Below are 19603 nucleotides of genomic sequence, written 5' to 3' on the forward strand. Positions count from 1 at the left end.
ACAAAGACCAGGGGAGACAATTATGATGACGTTGCATTGAAATTGCATTTATTTCTCCAATAGATATTCACATTCAGAGCAGTTTCACTACAGCAAAGAAACTATTTTATCTCTACAATCATGAAAGGAATAAATCACAAAGATAAAATCAAGGACCACAAGGTAAAGTATATGAGTGAATTAAAAACAATGTTCATGAAAAGAAGCTAAATAATGCTATTTCACAAGCCTACAATTAAAAAAAAAAAGAATCTCGAGTTATTTGTGGAAAACAAACTCCAGTTTATCCAATGGTGACAAGAAAAAGAAAACACATTTTGGGGCTTATTTTCTGCAAATAAAATGGTAATACTTTTTAAGAGGGTTGTAACACCTAAACAGTAATTACTGCTTTTTAAAGAAAAATGCTGCTTCTCCCTTAGAGCGTCACCTTCTTACGCTTAACCTGTCAACACAAAAACAACACTGTCTTTAAACCTCTCTGTTTTTGTCTTCTTCGGGAAGAGAATACAGGTATAATGGGCATATACTTAAATGTACAATACAACATGTAATGTTTCAAACACCTGCTGCTGGATTTAAGAAAAACAAAAAAGACTGGCCTTATTTGAGGTGCAGCACTCAGATAATTCAGATTATCACAAAGATAAGATGCTCATTCAATAGATAATGTCCCATTAGCTCATACTGATGTTGGAGGTTTGTCTGCGACTGTAATAATAATAATAATAATAATAATAATAATAATGTTATAAATGCAATCTACTTGTCACGTGAGTAAAGATGTACAAATGTTACAGCTCTGTTTTTTTGAATGTCACCAGCTACAACAACAGCATATTCACAGCGAGAGTTTCTACGTAAGGGTCACAACATCACAAAGGGGGGAAAAAAACGGAAGTTTAACTTTAATAAAAGTGCCAACTAAGTGCTAGTTTAGAGGAGCGAGTGAAAACACAGGTCCTCCCAACTACACCAGCTTCTGGTTCCATGCTGGCCTCCCACAGCTCTCTCAGGTCCCCTTTGTCTGCAGGGACAAAGCTTAGGACAACAGAGCTGTTGACAGGCTGAGGTAAAGTGATGCTCCTGCATGCTAGCCTGCCATCTGTGGGGGGACAGGGTGGCAGCTAACAGGCCAAATGGAAAGGGAGTCTTCCCCCTGTGTGTCATATTTCACCTCCTCACCCAATTTCAGTGACAGTATCTCGCGACAATTGAAAGCCAAACCCCGTCCTGAAAGAAGGGGCCTGTGCCTCCTGCAAAACAAAAGGATGTTTGACACACCAGAGGACTGCGATACTGACAACTTCCACTCACTGGAAAACAGTCCAGTTTTCCATAAGGGTTTCAGCTTTGGTTATCTGTGCCCAAGACAAACAAGAATAGAAGCAAAATCATCCACATGGGCACAATAAGTTATCTGATTTAATGTGTTGTTTAAAGGTCCAGTGTGTAACATTTAGGAAGGTTTATTGCCAGGAATTACTCTCCTGAAATATGTTGCTTTAAGGTTTGTGTAAAGCAAATACAGAGATTCTCCTCTTTATGCATTATATATGTTAGAAAATAGTGGTTGAGAAGATGTGGTGGAGGTAAAAAATCATGGAGTAAGCACTGACAGTGGCTTCTCTCTTAGTGTTCTGTTCAGGATCTTTCAGCCATGTCTAAAAATATGTCTTAATGACACCAGAGCCATCATTAACACAAGTCCTACACTAACAATATAACACTATAACAATATAAACACCCTCAATGCATCAGTGGTTTACCATTTACTTGTGAGTAACTGCACCTGCTCCCATCCTACCGCCTTAGCAAAGTAGAGAAGAACAGAAAGAAGTGCAGACTCCTGCTGTGAGGTAAAGAGGGCGAGAGAGAGGGAGAGAGCCGACCTGTAGCTAAGCCAGCTCTGTGTTTGTGTACAATAGGTCGTTAAACCGCAACCAAAATGGTGAAAATGTCACTTCACTACATATTTATGCAACAAGTGTTTTGATACCAGAGCGTACATTCTGTACAGACACTGATTAGAACTGTGACATTCAGCTGCTTTGGTCCACACTAGAGTGAGTTCTTAAAAGTGTTACCATTACCGTACTTAAACAAAGACGACTGATATCTGGTATACAAGGCCACTGTAGTTCGCTTGGTGTGCTTGGGTAAGGGAGGAGTGAGCGGAGGAGTCCTCGTTTTGTCACACTCACCTGCAGACATCATCACTAAAAGCTTACACACTGGACCTTTAAGTTCATGTATTGCTTTACTACTCATCTATTACCCTTCACGTTACAAAGTTGTGGCAGTTTTCCAAAGTGTGGGTTGACCAACAAAAGTTAATCTCTGAAATACTTCAAGTTAAGCCTTTCTTTTGGCTCGTTGCCATTTAGCTGACGGGACCAAAAGTCAGGAGAAACAAAGACATGAGGGCTTCCGTACCTTGTGCACATAATAAGGACACAAAAGACCCGCGCCCCCCTCCCCCGCAACACTGCATACAAGAGCAAGTCATGTCAAGCATCATCTTTACTCGTATTCTATTAAAACTTGATTTGTGTGCGTGTGGACTACCAAGCCTCTGCAGGCTTAATACTGCAGAGGATTACTTGGCCACGATGCTAGGATGCAAACTGAAACAGTAGGCGAGCGGTCAACAGACAGGCTGATGAAACACTTCCGACTGACAAAGCAGAAACAGAACGCTGACATACGTGCTACTGACACAGCTGAGAGGAGATTGAGGAACTATTCTGGCAAAACGGTCGTCAGGAAAACACCCCTTGGTCTGAATCTTTGCTGGTCAAAACTAAGACAATGTTGACTGTAAGAAAATGTCGAGTGTCAACATTAAAATCTGAAGCTGATGTGGTGCATAAATATGTTGTGTGTGTGTGTATTTATTTTTGTCTAGGAGTCATTGAACCTGCAGAGAGAACCAATATTCCTGTGCGTTTCATATACAGCATTATATATCACAGATAGATGTGTGTGGACAACAACATGTGTCCTTTTCTTGCTTTTTTGTTTGTGAAAAACACTTTTTTCTATTATAAAATGTACTTTCTTAGCATTGAGTTAGGAGGAAGCATGTTCAGCTTAAGCGCTAAGCTTTATGGTCAAATTAAATATATGGATGTCCGACCAGTTTGAATCTACCCAGTTAAATGCCATCCTCAAATTACAATACATAAGGATTCAGTGGATGCTCTAAAATCCACAAAGTGGCGATGGGTGTTAAGACATGTTTAGGAGCCTCGTGGGAAATACAATGAGGGCATCTTGTAGCATATGGGTGCTCCATATCAACTACGATGGTTGACCTTGAGTGGCTTTAGACTGGTCATAGTAACACACAGATGTTCACTCAACGGCTGTGACGAAGGCATAGACACTCTCACGCATGCACACTCCAAACATGCAAATATTCAGACACCAGAATAGGAGTTTACAGTATATATCCATAACTAAATATCCAATAATACACATCATTCTATCATAACAGGTTAGTAGAAGTTAAAATAAAGGAAAGGTGACAGGGTTGAAATGTGGGAGATGAAAGAACATATTAGGCAGCTTGTTGTGGATTACCTGAGGTGGATTTTCCAGGATTAGAGCAGAATTATTGGAAATAATGGAAAAAAAAAACCTATTCCCTAAACCAGTTTGCTCCATGTCCCTTGTTTCTTTCCACGAGGCCGCCCTAGGGCAACGGGCATGTTCATGTGAATGTTTGTGTTTGGCTATGAGTGAATGAATGTATTCTGAGAATGAGACGCACGCATACACAAACACACTCACACAGGGTTGATAAACAAAAAAAGATTCCGGCCTAGTACATTAGCCCTTCTTCATTTTAGTCTCCGTAACACAACATGGTCCAAGGCCAATGACAACATAAGTCAACTGAAGCAGTCCAACAGTGAGGACCCCGCCAGGTTTTCCAATAACTAAGCCAGCAGGAGCTGTACGTGTCAGGTGTGTGAACATGACTGATGCTTCACACTGAAAGGAGAAGCAGGTGCACTGTAAAGCATGTCACAGTGTGCTCTGTGGTTTGCTATGACCACAGTATTTACTGTGTGCACGAAACTCTGAGCAGGAACAATCAAGCATCCACAAACAACCTCTAACTCATCAAGCCTTTATCTTCTTCTCTTGTACATCTAGTCACTCAAGGATAAGCTAACTTTAAAAAAAAAAAAAAAAGATTTCCAGAGAGAAAATGTTAAACGGTGAGGCAGTGTGGTTGTTGTTAAGGAAATGTAAGGGACCACATGTGAGTTGATCACATGCCATAGACAAAAAGTGGTTTACTCTATAATGACAAACAAGAAATAAAAATATATTGAATAACCACCAGGGGGCAAACCCACTGGCCGCTAATTAAAATTAGCCTAATTTTTCCTTCTAACATCAATGAACATTTTTCTGAGAAGTTAATCATCTCGATTGCTAGTTTTCTTTCTCCAATAAAACATAATGTCATTTTTGGAAATTAGGAGCCTGGTTGCAGGTGACGTCTGTGAATGTCTGGTTGCAATATCTCAACATGGTGGTGACGTTAAAATTGCCAATGCTTGATGCTTCAGTTCAGACTCTTACAGGTGGCGTCACTACAGGCTGCTACTTAGTGTGAAGATGAGAATGACAGAGGAGAGACGAGGGTAAGCCTGTTAAAAAAAAGTTCTAAAAGGTCTCAGGACAACTAAACAAATGACAAAAGTAAAATGTTCAAATGTATGATTGGACCAGATGAAATAAACGAGAAGACTATATGACTCTATTCAGACCTGGTCTTAAGATCCATCCTTAGTGATGGCATCATAAATGGAAAGCAATAATTACACAACTAACACCCAATGCATCAGAAAGACCACATTTGGAGATGATTGAGGGACACGTGTGGTCACAGTCTGACTGAATGGGGCAGACAGTATGTGACAGGATGTGGAAAGTGAGGTAAAAAAAAAAAATAATTCAGTCAATCACACATAAAATAAATCCACTCTCTCACACATACACTTCTTCAAGGTCCCCAGTGACATGATCCAGAGCAACAGTTTAAATTAATATAGTACGCTTTCTAGAGTGTGTGTGTGTGGCAGGTTAATATTACTACACTCTCCATTGTAACTAGGTTGAGAGATAACAATTCTAGATTCAGATGAAGCAGGTAGGACTGTTGTTGGGAGAGACTGAAGATAATACAACACCATCTCCGTGGTAAGAAGACAAGTGTGAGTGTGAGACATATATACTAGTGATATAGAAGGGTCATGTAAAGGCTGTAGTAGACCAGTCACCATGGTAACATAGGTGTGGAAGTGCCACAGTGAGGCCTTGTTCAGACTGCCAGACTTTGCATATTCAGATTTCATCTCGAGTGGTTTTTGAAAGTCTGGACAGTAAAAAAACAAATATGATTCAAACCATATTTGGAGGTGGTTCAAAGCGCAATTCGAATCTGATTTCTGCAGATGTGCTCTGACTGCTAAAATCGGATTTCAAATTGTCTTTTGCGTCACTCTTAGTGCGTCACAAAATGCCAAAAAGCCAATGACAGAAGTGCTGCCAGTCTTCTCCATTGCTGAGGACTCTTCTTGTGCAACAGAGGAGTTCAGCAATGTGAATTGTCAGGGCAATTGTTTTGGCGAGTGAGACGCTACACCTCTGGACATACAAATCTGATTGTGCGGATAGTCTGTGTGAAAAGATTTGATTTGAGAAAAAAAATCCGATTTGCCTGCAGTCTGAACATAGCCTGAGATACGGGCTAAAAGGGCTGGGCATCAGGCAGTGAGATGTGTCCATGATCACTCTGGGTTTAAGGGGATTAACTGCCACCTTTCCAGCCTTGTGGCTGGTCATACAGAGACCTTACTACCTCACGTTCTCTTCCTGGCAACCTCCGCGTCCTGGCACTCGACGGCCGACAGCGCTATCAGCATCTGTGCGGCGTAATAGGTGGCCATGATGATGGCTCGCGAATAAGGCACGGGGAAGCAGAACTTGTTGACGGCGATGGTGAGGTCAGAGACCATGAAGAGCACGGCGCCCAGGCAGGCGGACACCTTGGTCCAGGTCCACAGGTCGTTGGCCAGCTGCAGACCTGCGATGGCCCTCCAGCCCATGAAACCAATCAGAGCAACGTAGACAGCCACCAGGTAGGTGAAGGGGCCGGACAGGTAGGGGTACAGCAGGACGTAGGTCACAGAGGACACAGCACTGATCACGAGACCAGCGCGCACATTAAGTGGTTTCATCCCAAAGGCAGACGAGTAGAGGACGTGGGTGATGGCAAACATTAGAAGACCTGTAAGACAAAAACTCATTAATTCATCTATCTAAAACCCTAAAAAGTGACATTCTAGCAAGAAGCCTTGAGCAAAGCATTTAAATGTGAAAAAGTCCAAATTTAAAATGTACCGCTTAGACCTTAAAAGGGATATGATCATTAGGGACTAGATAGAATTGGGACTTCTGTTAACATAACTAGGAGTTCAATATAAAAAGTAAAAATTGACTCTTTTTAAAGTCATTTTAACACTGCTAGATGGCTTTCCTACGTGTAAATATCACATTAGAACAATGACTTTTTTAAGAACTGCATTTCGAATGTAACAGACATTTATGTTCATGTTTAAAGGTTGCACACTACAGTTTTAAAAATTAAAATGTGGGTTCTCAAAAACTTAGTGGCGCATGATATATTTATATGGAAGATCAAACTAAAGAAGTTATATTCTGGAAACCATGAGGAATATCTGACATTTCTATGATTTGCTTTTCTTTTTCACAGACCTGTATATTTAATCTGGGGGAGTTTGTTTAAAAACTGAATGATTATCTGATGTTTCTCTACCTAATGAACGTCTTTATAGAAATGTCAACACTTTCCCGGATATAATTATCCATTACTGATATCAATCACGCAGAAAATGACAAACATAAGGCACGTTTGTAAATGAAAATGGATTATCCATTAAGTTATAAAATCAACATGAATGAAGATGAGACAATAGTATCAACGACAAAAACTGATGTGTACGGTTTCGCCTCACCGTGGCTGAAGTAGCCCTGCTCCTGCCAGATGAGAAAGGCATCACCCAGAGCAGAAAAGATGAGGCCAGCCAAGATCTTGCGGGCATTAGAGTGGGCACCTAGGAAGCTAAAACCATGTGCCAGTAAAAAGACCCACAAGCAGAAGATGGGCAGACATTTGATCAGGGCGCTGAACCAGGACGGGCTTGAGGTGGGCAGCCACAGGACAAAGTAGACACATGTTGACTTGAAGAATGGCACCAGTTTAGGGCCTTCACTCTTGACCTGAAAGCAGATTAAATATTAATGATCAGGTGAGTCATCGACTGTTGCACTTGTGATGTTGCACACATAAATGCCCTTTGTATTAAAATACATTTATTACGAAATCTTCTGTCTGAGGGCAGAAGGGCTGAAGGATTTTGAATAAACATCTAATTGTGAATATTTTTGATTGCGATTGCGATATGATTCGCGCTGTCAGAAGGAATGATCATTAGTACATAATAGATCTGTGAGAAACAAAGATGTTTTCTACGGAATATGATGTGTAGGGGTCAGGACAACATATGTCAAATTATAATTTGAAACACATTGCGCCTCATGTGATTTGAAAATTGCAGTAGGCCGTAATGAGATTTTGATAAAATGTCCATTAATTGTTAAGCCCTACCAGAAGCCATGAAATATATCACAGGAGCAATCATAACAGTCAGCACTTTGTGGTTCAGTGTCTCATTGTTTATTTAAGAGGGAACAGCATTTCAACAACTTCTCTCTTTTTGGTAGACTGGCTCAATTTAGGACTTAGTAAACTTAGTAAATGTCTTCTGGCTGGCTTTGTGTGGTCACTAGTTTACATCACTCTGTCACATTGTTTGTGGCTGTGGCTAAATTCTGCAGAAACAGCAACTACAGTGGGAAATGTATAACGCTTCCACGCTGACTCTTTGGCTTTTAGTAACCTCTCCTTTTCCTCTTTTTTTTGACTTGCTCCCCATGATGTTTTTCTTTCTTCTAAAGTACCCAGCTTCACCTTCTCCTCTGTATCTCATGCTCCACAGAACTATGCAGCAGTCACCATTCCTCCCGTCCAACTGTGTTACCAGACGTATTTCTTTCTATCCAAATAGATGACACCCAACAGGATCCCCACACTTTGAAAGGTTTTCTCAGGAATGAAACCCCCACCTACGGTTCTGAGAATCATTGTGCTTAAAGCAGGGGTCCCCGGGGAGAGATGTGAAGTTGAATTGGAAAAAGAAGAGAGTGAGGGTTCACTAGAGCTGAGATCACCGGAGATGAGGGGGATACAAGTAAGACAGGACAACGACGATTAAAAATGGGTCACAGTGCAAGATGAGGCTGGAAAAGCATGGACAAGAGCTGCTATTTTATATCCCACATTCCTTGTTAACTGCCCATTTTGCATCCCTCTCCACATATAATCTGTCGTAAAGTAAAAAGAGGCAAAGAATACTCTCAACAAAGTATGGCAGAAGTGGGGAAGCAAGAGTAAGCATGGGGCGGTGCAGCTTTAGGGGAGGGGTCAAAGCAAGCAAGATGGGGTTACCAGCATTCAGATGACAGCTAGATTTAGGAGCAGACAAGTGAGTAGAGGAGGGAGGGGAGAAGTGAGAGAAAGAGGGGTCATTCTAGTTCAGAGGATTTATACTTCTGTTGAAGGCGGGCTAAAGGGGAGGCTCCTGAAAGCACAATTGCTCAATAAAAGGCAGGCCAAATTACAGTACAGTACAGTACAGTACAGGATCAGGCACTATGTTTGTGTGACCTCAAGTCTGTCCTAATGTACCTGACATGACCAGTGCACAGCAGCACAACAATATGGATTCAAAACACAAGGTCACACATGTGTTCAGACAAAACCCACGCAAGTAATTTTAGCTTCAAATTCCTGAGGCCAAAAACAGTATTTTGCCTACACTCCTGACCAGGCTGAAAAGTGAGGATAAATCACTCTCAGCTACTAAATACTGGCTCTCTCTGTCAATGAGATCAGACAATATATGAATACATAACGCTCTGAAATGACCAAGGACTGGCCAAGAATAGAAACGCTCTGTGTGTGTCTTCATGTTCACTCAGACCTGAGGGTTTAGTACATGTTTGAAACCAAAATGTAGACTTTTTTTAAACTTGCCACAATACTGTGAAGTACAATTCCCAAAAACACTTATCTCAGGAATTTTGTTTTGTTCTTAATGTTACCTTTAACATTGAGGAGAGCACTGTATACAAATCGTATACAGGCGGCACAGACAGGAGGGCATATCTGTTGTTTAAATGTAGCAAAATAACCTTTTACCCGAGAGCTGCAGGCTGACGTTCAATGGTATTTTGGCTCAATGATCCATGGTTTGTTTGATTACTATCTGTGAGGAAAAACGCCAGCGGACATGAGCATCACCTCAGTTCAGTCAGAGCCTTAGCGAATGAATACAGTTACAGGAGGAAGTGCAAATTCCCATAACCTTTGGCTCCATTCCTGTGGTCTCTCAATTGTTTTTCATGTAAACTTAACAATAAGAGAAGTGGGAGAAACAATGTAAGAGGACACCTCTGGGACACCTTGTACCCATACAATATACGTGGAAATCGTTTCCTTGACTGAGATCTCCAGTGGTGGTAATAAATAAATATAACTTTTCTTTTATCATATCACCTCCCATTACTGATGTAACATCTGATATAACTTCCTCTCATGACTCACTATTCCAATAAACTAATCAAATTTTTCCATCTAGATGGCATAATTGCCAGCTGGAATTCATAAGCTGGTCTAGAGTGGATGTTTTATATCTTGGAGGCTCAGACTAGATCTTCCATTAAATCGTCTCACAGCTAAATGGGATTGTCTACTGTACTGTCTCAGCTGTAACCCACTCATCAGTTTGTCTGCACGGACATTGAAGACTACAGCTCTTTGTGACAGACAGCTGTCACCACAAGCACAGAACTTACCATCTCAGTTTTGAGGCAACGGAAAATAATCTTTGCGTTATCATTAGTTTGCAGAAGTGTTGTGGCGCATAAATGACTGGCTGCAAACCGCTGTCTCCTGACAGAGACGCCAGTCAAAGTGTAATAACATTAATGATTAACTGTGTTTGCAAAATTACTAACACGCGATAGTTTTTGGTGGACTGAACAGGATCAAATGGATCTCGGCAGCACAGAGATGCAGTGTTTCTTTAACTATGCTATGGAAGCTACGAATTTATGCACTCTTAAATCTGTGGAATGAACAATGTAGAATGTCAAATTATTTTGAGTATAAATGTGACTTACTAACTTCGACCATTTGTAACTACTCAAACTACTAGCAACTTATTTGGGCCACTTGTAGTGGCAGTTCAGGGAAAGACCCAGTAGCTGTAGCAGCCACGAACCAAAGAAAGCCTTGAATCACACCCAGACCTAATGACGCCCATTCAACCATTCCAGGTCATATGAAAGCGGAGTGTCAGAAACATGATACACAAAAACATATTAAAGATCTATAACTCTTGTGTACTTAATTTGGCAGAGGTGAACTGTAACACAAGTATGGTTTTTGCAAGGACAGCTGGCGAGTGAGTCATATAACAGTGTTATTTCTATGTAGCATAACAACACACAGTACTTTCTTCTATCCTACAGCTGCTTCAACTCCAATGATAACTTGAGGTCAGTGCAACACAAGCAGTGCAGCACAACAGAGCTGTGAATTCGCTTGAACACAATCAACTCTTCACCAGACTACTTGAAGGGTGACAGTGTTTACTGAAACCTTTGGAGTTGAAGGTTAAATAAAGATGCTGTTTTATGTAAATGTAAAATGATTTACAGCAGTGTCTAATGGGATAATGAAACATATTTGCAAAGGGGTTATGTTTTTGGATGCATTTGCCTGTCTGTGGTTGGATTTGAATTTTTTTTTCTGAGGATGTAGGTTATGGCCTATAGAGAAAATGATTTGATCTTGTTCGTGAACTGGATATAAATCCAGCAAGATAGGGAAGTGTAGTGAGAGTGCGGGGAAACTGAGCAACCTCTGTGGAGGTTTGTGCTCTCTGAGTGCTTTCTCTATCATTAAAAAGTACTGTAATAAAGATGAACAAAAATGTGACCAATGTCAATACAAAAAATGCATACAAATGTAAGATAAGATAAGATAATGACAATATCTGATTTTTGTTAATTGTGAAACACTGTGACCACAAATATCTTTACTTGCTTCCTTTAGAGTCAAATTTAGATTTACATTTCCTTTCACCCTAAGGCATGAGATTAATCTTGGGGGACATTCACAGCATTACCATCATTAAGGCAACCAGTTTGTGTGGCAGGCACTTTTCCCCCACACATACTCTCACAGCAGTCACACAAAGGCCAAGTTACACCACACCGTCCTTTCTGGCCCCTGCAAATAGGGTAAAATTTCATAGTAGCTCTGACACAGTAAGAGGATGCCGACATTGCCGAGACTGAATCAATTATTCATATGGCAGAGATATTTTTGACAAAATGGTCATATTCCTGCAGTGGCACTTTGATCAATTATCATTTTCTGCATTCCTTGTAGTAATACATTATTGTTTGAATTACTGTTGCCTTTTTATCATTTCAAATCCTCTGACTTCTGGCATCAACTAAGCATGTTTGCAGTTTCTGAAACATTCAAATCAGCCTGACAACTACAACCATGCAATGATGTCCATATTCTGATGGTTTGAACTTCAGCGGGTCATCTTGACCATGTTGATTGAACAGGTGTACCTAATAAAGTGAATAAATATCTGTAGTAAACCTTTGAAGAATGGCTGATGTATCTATTGAAAGCCATATTTAGTGTTCCAGAAATGGTGGTAAACATAGTTAGAAACATATACGTTTAATACAATTAATATTGCGAAAATGTGGGTGTGATGGCTTCTCAGCTTTGAAAAATAGGACTTCATATAAAAAGTTGGGGAAACACTGGACCATATAATAGACAGTGTAGGCAGGGTAAAGGAGATGAACCGAGCGCCACAACAGGCTACTGCAAAAACACCAGAAGGAAAACACACCACAGAAAGAAAGGGGAGAAAAAAGCTCGTCACGTGAGACCTTTTCTCTTTTTTTGTCAAGAGCCGCCTTTAGAAATGTGTGGAAAGCATCCTTCAGTGTGGAGATAAACACAGTGACCGATAAAAAGTGCATACGTTAACGAAAAGGCTGCAATTAACATACAATAGAAAGTGCCTGCATCTACTCCTAACAAAACAGACACGCGCACGGTGTAAAATAGTGAGGAAAAAGTAGGACACTGAGATTTCGGTATACTTCGTGGGACGATTTTAATTAAGCAAACTGACATTCTTATTCAGTGGTAATTATGAGCTAAGGAGCATGCGCTGTCCAACACAAAGTAGGACATGCTAGGATATGAGATATGACGAAAATACTACACTCGCGGCTGCATTATTAACTCCATACAGTCTGTACCAAGCATACAACGAAAGACACGTGAATACAGGTGCAGTATTATGTCTTCCGATATGTTGTTATTTGCTGTCATTATCATTCCTGCTTAATGCCTAAAACACATCAACGGTCAAGCTAAAGCTGATAGCAACTCACCACAGCTACCGGTGAAACCATGTCTCCCTGCCGCTGACGTTGTCGGTAATAGGAGGTAGACGTTAACTGTCTAAATTCGGTTTATGTCTCCCTGTTTATACTGAACTGTGTAAGGATGTTTTTGTTCTCTCTCCGGTAGGCGGTCCGATGTCCGGCAGAAGGCGAGAGCACAGCGAGGACAGTCGTGGTGTGGGCGGGGCTTCAGTTGTTGGCCAACGGGAGCACAGATATGTCGTGACGGAGGCGGGGCAAGACGTCAGGGACGCCCGGGTGGGAGGAGTCGGTCTGCTGTTTACGTATCAGAGCAGATGGCCTTTATTTGCATTTTATAGAAATGGATCTCGTGGGTTAGCGTTTGAGCTTCCCAACCAAAGCTTATTTTTTTCTTTTTTGAGTAGATATTTTAGAATTCCACTCTACTACACTGTGCACATTTTGAATCAAAGGACCACCACATAAATAAGCACCAGACTGCTAAAATAAACCTCATCCATCCATTTTCTACCGCTTTATCCTCCACAGGAGGGTCATATGGCAAATCTCTGTATTTAGGTCCTCTACCAGAAGTTGTCACAGGCTATGATTGACATCTTTTGAAAATATTGATTGTAACAACAAAAGAAAAAAAATACTTTTATATTTTTTTTTCTAATTTTAAGGCAAGATGCAATTATGCAAGGGGGCTCTGTTATCTTGATGTCCTACAACCACACATCAAGCCCTTCGATCTGATTGTTCTCCAGGAGCCATTAACAGCAGGAGTAAGTAGGAGTTACTTATAGTCAGCAATTACAATGTGGTATTAGGCTATTACACATCGTCTCACTAATCATCATTATTTATGTTTTCTCCCCGTTTTCTTTCCATCTCTCTCTTTTTCTCTTAGATTTTCTTTATGTTGCTGTGATTAAACCATTACAGGTTGACACTACCATTGCATTGTATGATATGTAATTGAAAAAATATATATGACAGATTTTTATTTAATCAAGGGACATCAAAAATGACATTATACACCGAGAAATAAATGCTATACACACTGAAAGCAATGATTATCATTATTCTGGGATGTGTTACAGGCTATGCTGTGTGTGTATTTTAAGTTTTATAAAATCTGCACCATTTTAACAATAAATTAACTTCGTTGAAATGTTATTATATGGGTGCTATAGGCTAATGCAATATTAAAAATATGATTTGTTTCTTGTAACAGAGGACTGAATATGGTATTGCTGCTGTCGGTACCATACCATACCATCTCTGAAAGTGCAACATCCTCATGTAGCGACATCATGTGGCCCACAAGTGTAAAACTTATTTTTAACAGACATCGCATAGTTTGAGCAAAAAGCGGAAACCAAAATATATTACATGATATTAAATCACAAAATGCCTTCTCTATGTCGCTAGTGATCATTAATATGCCATATTACTTACTTGCTCACTTATCAAACGTTAGTAGTATTAAAAACAATAACATGTAATCGTGTGTCATTCATTCATTCATTCATTTATAGTATGAGGTACAATCTTTACAAATTTGCACTACCCTGCAACAAATATTTACAAAGTACCTCATACATGGTTACATAATTATTGAATACATAACAATGCGACATTACAGATACCAGCTCCACGAAACACCGACGAGGAAGGTGTCGAGTTTAAAGTTTTGTTCCGCAGTCGATGGATGTTTGTTTGTACTTGGTGTTTTACAGCTGTTGCAAACCGCAGTGTTACATTACTGCCTTCTTTTCAATAATTTTTTTTATTCCTTTGCCTCCTCTCCTTCCAGCTCCCAAATTCGAGGGGTCTGCGTGTCATCACAAAACCGGAAGTGTGCGACTGTATGCGCTCTCACTTCCTGGCGTAGCTCTCCGATCCCTTTAATTTTCTCGGTCTTTCTCGCCTTGAGTTTAATGACTATCAACACCCGGCGTTTGTTATGGCCGAGGATTTAGAGTTCTTCTCTTGACCGACTTATCAATAATTCTGGTGGACCCGGCATTAGTATGGCGTATTATATTCGCGAGGGCACATTTGATTTTCAGGCGTCGTAGTCGGCTAATGTCAGTAGACGTCAGGTTAGCTAACATGGCTAGCGTGTGGTAACGAGAGTTGAAAAAGTAAAGTATCGTTAGATGTTCGGTATTCAGTTTTTCTCTCTCTCTCTCTAATGTGCGTTGTTCCATACATGTTCACCACAAGCCAAACCCTACATTGATCTACCTAGTGTGTTATCGTTAAAACCTAACGGTAAGCTCGTTGTTTAGTTTTTGTCAACTAGCTTCAGACCGTTAGCTTTCATCACCAGCTGCCAACATGATGGACTTTGATAATATATTGGACATTGCTACGCAAAACAAGGGCGACAACAGTGTACAGGTATGTTGAAGACTTACATTAACATATGAGTTACGTAGGCCAAATAGTACATTGGGAACTTGTGGGCATTGTAAAAACGAATGCCACCTCATCTGTCTGTAAGGATCATATAATGTCGCTAGCCGCTAACCGGCTGCTAGACTCCACCCTTGTGACCCTGCATGTCTGGTTAAGAACACGTTTTATTTAAGTTACCTCTGGTGTTTGTTAATTTGTTGTTTTGAGGTTAACGCTTCCTGTAAGATGAATAATATTGGTTGACCCTTTAAGTAGCAGTGAACTGTAAATATGCGTGCTGGGTAAGTGCTAAGTTGTCTCTGTCCCTCTTTGAGCAGAAGAGATACAGTTTACAAGCTGGTCCACCCAAAAAGGACCCAAGGTCTAAAGGTGTAAGCTCTGCTGCTGTGGAGGCCCTTCTGAAAAAGCAAAATTGTGACAGAAAAAAGAAAGGTAATCATGACACAATTTGAATGATTTGAATCAGTTGGGATTGCTGAGTCAGCATTTCCAACTATTGTTTTACTTGTTTTCGTTATGATTAATATATTGTTAATTTACATTTTGCTTCAGGGTTGATTCTTCATCGTTTCTAATTTCTTTCGACTTTTTTTTCAGAATTAGAAATGAAGAAACAGAAGGATGTATTATTTGCCAAGAGGGTTGAATTGAAGTCAGACCGCAAAGCACGAGCAATGGCATCCAGAACTAAGGACAATTTTAGAGGCTATAATGGTGTACCAGTGGTTGAGGTTCCTAAGAAAAGGAGATCAGACCTAGATATGCAAAATAGCGAATCCATGACTTCTCATGGTTTTAGGAATACTACAATTGACCCAGAGGATGAGGATAACTATGAATATGAGGATTCAGAGTCGGAACCAGAGCCAGAGCCATTGAGACCAGGGAAATCCTCACAAGATAGGTCTAGTAGTAGCAAGTCCTTTTCTAAAAAAACCAAGCCTGCTCCACCTCCAATGAACTTTGCAGACCTACTCAAACTAGCAGAGAAGAAGCAGCATGAGCCAGTGGATTTGAAACCCAAGGTAGTGAAAAAAGAAGAAAGACTCCGCACTGCTGATGAGATTAAGGAAGAAGAGATGGAGCGCAAGGTGAAGAGAATAGATAAATTCAGAGACTCAAAGACAGAGAGAGAAAGAGACAGCAAGTCTCAATCTAGCTCTAGTTCAACAAGGACAGCTCCTTCAGAGAAGGAGCAGAAAATCTGCAAAATGCAAAAGAACTTGTCAGAGAAACAAAGTCTGCCAAGTGGGTCAGGGAAGAAGTTACAAAGCGACAGGGGCCACTCTTCCTCCAAGTCTTCTATTGGTGCTAGAGAGAGAGAAAGACCCAAGATATCCCAGAATGATAGAGACAGATCCAAGTCTAGTTTGAGTAGTTCATCTAGTGCCATAAACGGTAAAGGTCTTTCAAAAACCACCTCATCTCAGGTTTCAATCAAGCAAGCCCCCCCCAAGGTGTCATCTAGCCACAAATCCAGAACCTCAAGTGACCTTAGCTTCAAAAAAGAAAGCTCATCATCATTTCAAGGAAGATCACCTGGTATTGCTGGGACCAGGCCCCCTGGTGCTGCTATAACAGGCCAAAAATCTCAACATGGGACCTCACAGCAGACCACATTGAGTCATGGTGGCTCCTTAAAACAGAGGGCTACAGTTGGAGTCAGCAAGTCCGGAAAAGGAGAACCACTAAAAACTGGGATTCCTTCTTCAGTAAAATCAATCGGTAATTCAGTACGAAATTCATCAGGCGGCCCTCCTAAGGTAGGGAGCCAACCTCAGCCAAGGCCCGGAGGAAAACTCCCTGCTAAAGCTGCTGGTCCCGCTGCACAGGCCAGACCTGGTGGGAGTGGTCCCCAGCGTCCCCCTGGAGGTAATGGATCCCGACCTCCAGGGTCTATTAGTAGTCGGCCTGGTAGTGGGGGACCTGTACCTGGGCGATCACCTGGCCCTATGGGATCAGGACCTGGAAGACCAAAGTGCACTGTGGTATCAGAGACCATCTCATCCAAAAATGTAGGTGGATCCAGACCAGGGGGTCCTCCTCGACCAGGCATGCCACAAAGACCGGGCATGCCACCCAGGCCAGGCATGCCACAAAGACCAGGCATGCCACAAAGACCAGGCATGCCACCTGGACCAGGGATGCCTCCCAGACCCTTGATGAACAGACCACCAGGTAAAACCCAGGGAAATGATAGCAGTATCATATTTGATACCAATGAAAAGGAAAACTAGTCATATCAGTGTCCATTGTGGATTGTAATGATTATCTCAAAGTCACCCAAGGGACTTGAGTACAGGAAAATAAAATATGTGAATGACCATAAACAGAATAATATTAACACAATGTCAAATGATACATACATGTACCAGCCTGTCCGTATAAGAGTGGCTGTTATCCCAGATTAGTAATTCCTGCAGGGTCAAATACCACCAGTTAGCCTTGAAAAAGTGTTAAAGTGACATGTGCAAGGTGACGACGAGAGCAATGATAAATGAGATGGTGATTATGAGTGTACACTGGAATAGGTGGGGTACACCCTGGTGAGTTCAACACTCCATCACAGGACTGACAGTAATTTAGACATAAATTCTCTCCTTCATACAATTTCACTCAGTCACTATTTAACTCCATTGTAGTATGGATGTAGCAAATTAAATGACAGACTATATCAATAGCTGTATAATCAAAATTATGGTGAACAATACTGGACCATAGTGTTTGAGGAGCCCGTGTCACTATATTGAGTTTTAACATTCCTTTACCTTAACAAGATTAAAAAAAATTGGCCTTATTCATACAGTAGGTTTGTATTCCTGTCTTGTAAAAGGACAAATCCACTAATCTGCATATTAAAAGTGGTTTTCTGTATTTACCTTCCAGGTACAATGCTACCACCTATCACATCTGCGTACAAGAGGAAATATGAAGAAGAAGAAGACGAGTATGACTCAGAAATGGACGATTTTATTGATGATGGAGAAGACGATCAGGACGAAATTTCCAGGCACATTAAGGAAATTTTTGGCTATGATCGAAAAAGGTATGTATTGTCGAAGTAAATTCTATTCTGTTGTATGTCATTCAAATGTATTTTTAATAAATTAAAATAACGCATTTGCTTTTAACTTCTCAGATACAAGGATGAGAGTGACTATGCACTAAAATTTATGGAGAGCAGCTGGAAAGATGTGCAGAAAGAAGAGGCCAGGAGGTAAAATAAATAAACACATGAAAGTAAACCGCAAATAATTTTACCCCACATATATCCAATCCAATCCAACTTTATTTGTTAAGCACTTTAATATAATATATACATACAAAATTTGATGTACTTTCTGTCCTCTAATAAACTTTTGTTGTACCTCTGTTTTGTTAGTCTGAAAATGGCTGTGCAAGAAGATCTGGAGGAGGAGAAAAGAGAGGAAGAGGACTTCAAAAGGAACACTGTCAAGAGGAAAAAAATAAACTGACGCTCCTAATGAATGAATAAACTGATAAAAAGAAACCTCTGGTGTCTCTGGAAACATGGTGCAATAGGTCTGCCATTGTGAAGGCCTGTGATTGTTCACACCCTGGCATCCCATGGTTTCTCTCTGATATTCTCACTGTTTGGACAAAAACTTGGGCGCAAGAAGAAAGGAGAAGTTTGCACAAAACATTCAGGACATGGATGTAATGAAAATATTTCCAGTTGTATTATTTATCCAGGGTTCATACTGTGAGCAATCCTAATTCCTAGAAGGAACTCGGCTGCGAAGAGAATGGGACTTTTTTGCATACAACGTCTCGCAGTAATAACATGCTTTGACAAGCACGATGCATATTTTCCAACAAACCTTGATGGAAAACGTAAATTTTGATGCAGAAATTATTTTCATTGTGTTTCTCTTTTAAAGATTTTGATCAGAATAGTTGCATAAAGGGTTTTATTTAAATGTCTTAAGTCTTGCATTGTTCTCTCATACAATGACAATCTTACTTATATATATTTCCAAAAAAATTCTGCCGAAAATTACAGAAATTTTGTTTGTTTTCAATGAAAGCAATGAAACATTTTCTTGACATGAGGATTATTGTTTTGTTTTTTTAAATAAAGTTAGTCATTTTCCTGTTCACATGACCTGTGATGTTTGTCGTAAACATCAACTGCTGACCGGACCAAGTTGCAGCAGATATAGATTTAGAAATGTGGACCTTGGACATATTGACATATTTCAAACATATCCTTTGTTAATATTTATAGAAAATATAAATACACAATGACTTTTTGTTAGTCACGTTTCTATAATGTATTTGCCTAAGTTATGTGTGCTTGACTCATCGTTATTTTGATTATCGCTTTGAGTGTTTTTTTTTAAAGAATTAAAACAAGTTTTCTGATTTTGTTAGTTGCAGCCCCGAAGTTATGGACACTATTGTAATCACAATTATTTTGATCTACAATAAATATTTATTTTATCTCAGTGTTTTGTTACATTCTTTTAGGCGTGATCCAGTATTTTCAGAGGTCTCATAATTTTTGTCTCTGACC

At 40.3% G+C, this 19603-nt stretch overlaps 2 protein-coding genes across 2 annotated transcripts; one reads left to right on the plus strand and one right to left on the minus strand.

Moving 5' to 3' along the window:
* Positions 1–26: 26 nt before the first annotated feature.
* Positions 27–12817, minus strand: tmem86a (transmembrane protein 86A). The gene is made up of 3 exons (XM_058644514.1): positions 12664–12817; positions 7059–7323; positions 27–6310 (listed from the first exon to the last, which is right to left on the minus strand). The coding sequence occupies exons 1-3, from the start codon at positions 12682–12684 to the stop codon at positions 5883–5885; spliced, it is 714 nt and encodes a 237-aa protein (XP_058500497.1). The 5' UTR covers positions 12685–12817; the 3' UTR covers positions 27–5882.
* A 1677-nt stretch (positions 12818–14494) lies between these two features.
* spty2d1 (SPT2 chromatin protein domain containing 1) lies at positions 14495–19530 on the plus strand. Its single transcript, XM_058644513.1, has 6 exons — positions 14495–15048; positions 15384–15498; positions 15664–17244; positions 17953–18112; positions 18206–18283; positions 18449–19530. Exons 1-6 carry the CDS (start codon positions 14986–14988, stop codon positions 18540–18542), a joined length of 2091 nt encoding a protein of 696 aa, XP_058500496.1. The 5' UTR covers positions 14495–14985; the 3' UTR covers positions 18543–19530.
* Positions 19531–19603: the final 73 nt, after the last annotated feature.

This window comes from Solea solea, chromosome 12 (assembly GCF_958295425.1).
Source record: "Solea solea chromosome 12, fSolSol10.1, whole genome shotgun sequence".
Taxonomy (NCBI): Eukaryota; Metazoa; Chordata; class Actinopteri; order Pleuronectiformes; family Soleidae; genus Solea; species Solea solea.

Bases quoted from the DNA above. Each gene is read 5' to 3' on its own strand.
- tmem86a (XM_058644514.1), bottom strand. From the start codon at position 12,684: ATGGTTTCACCGGTAGCTGTG. The intron at 7,324-12,663 runs GTGAGTTGCTAT...ATCTGCTTTCAG, and splicing joins TGGTTTCACCGGTAGCTGTG to GTCAAGAGTGAAGGCCCTAA. The intron at 6,311-7,058 runs GTGAGGCGAAAC...TTTGTCTTACAG, and splicing joins GCAGGGCTACTTCAGCCACG to GTCTTCTAATGTTTGCCATC.
- spty2d1 (XM_058644513.1), top strand. From the start codon at position 14,986: ATGATGGACTTTGATAATATATTGGACATTGCTACGCAAAACAAGGGC. The intron at 18,113-18,205 runs GTATGTATTGTC...TTAACTTCTCAG, and splicing joins TTTGGCTATGATCGAAAAAG to ATACAAGGATGAGAGTGACT. The intron at 18,284-18,448 runs GTAAAATAAATA...CTGTTTTGTTAG, and splicing joins CAGAAAGAAGAGGCCAGGAG to TCTGAAAATGGCTGTGCAAG.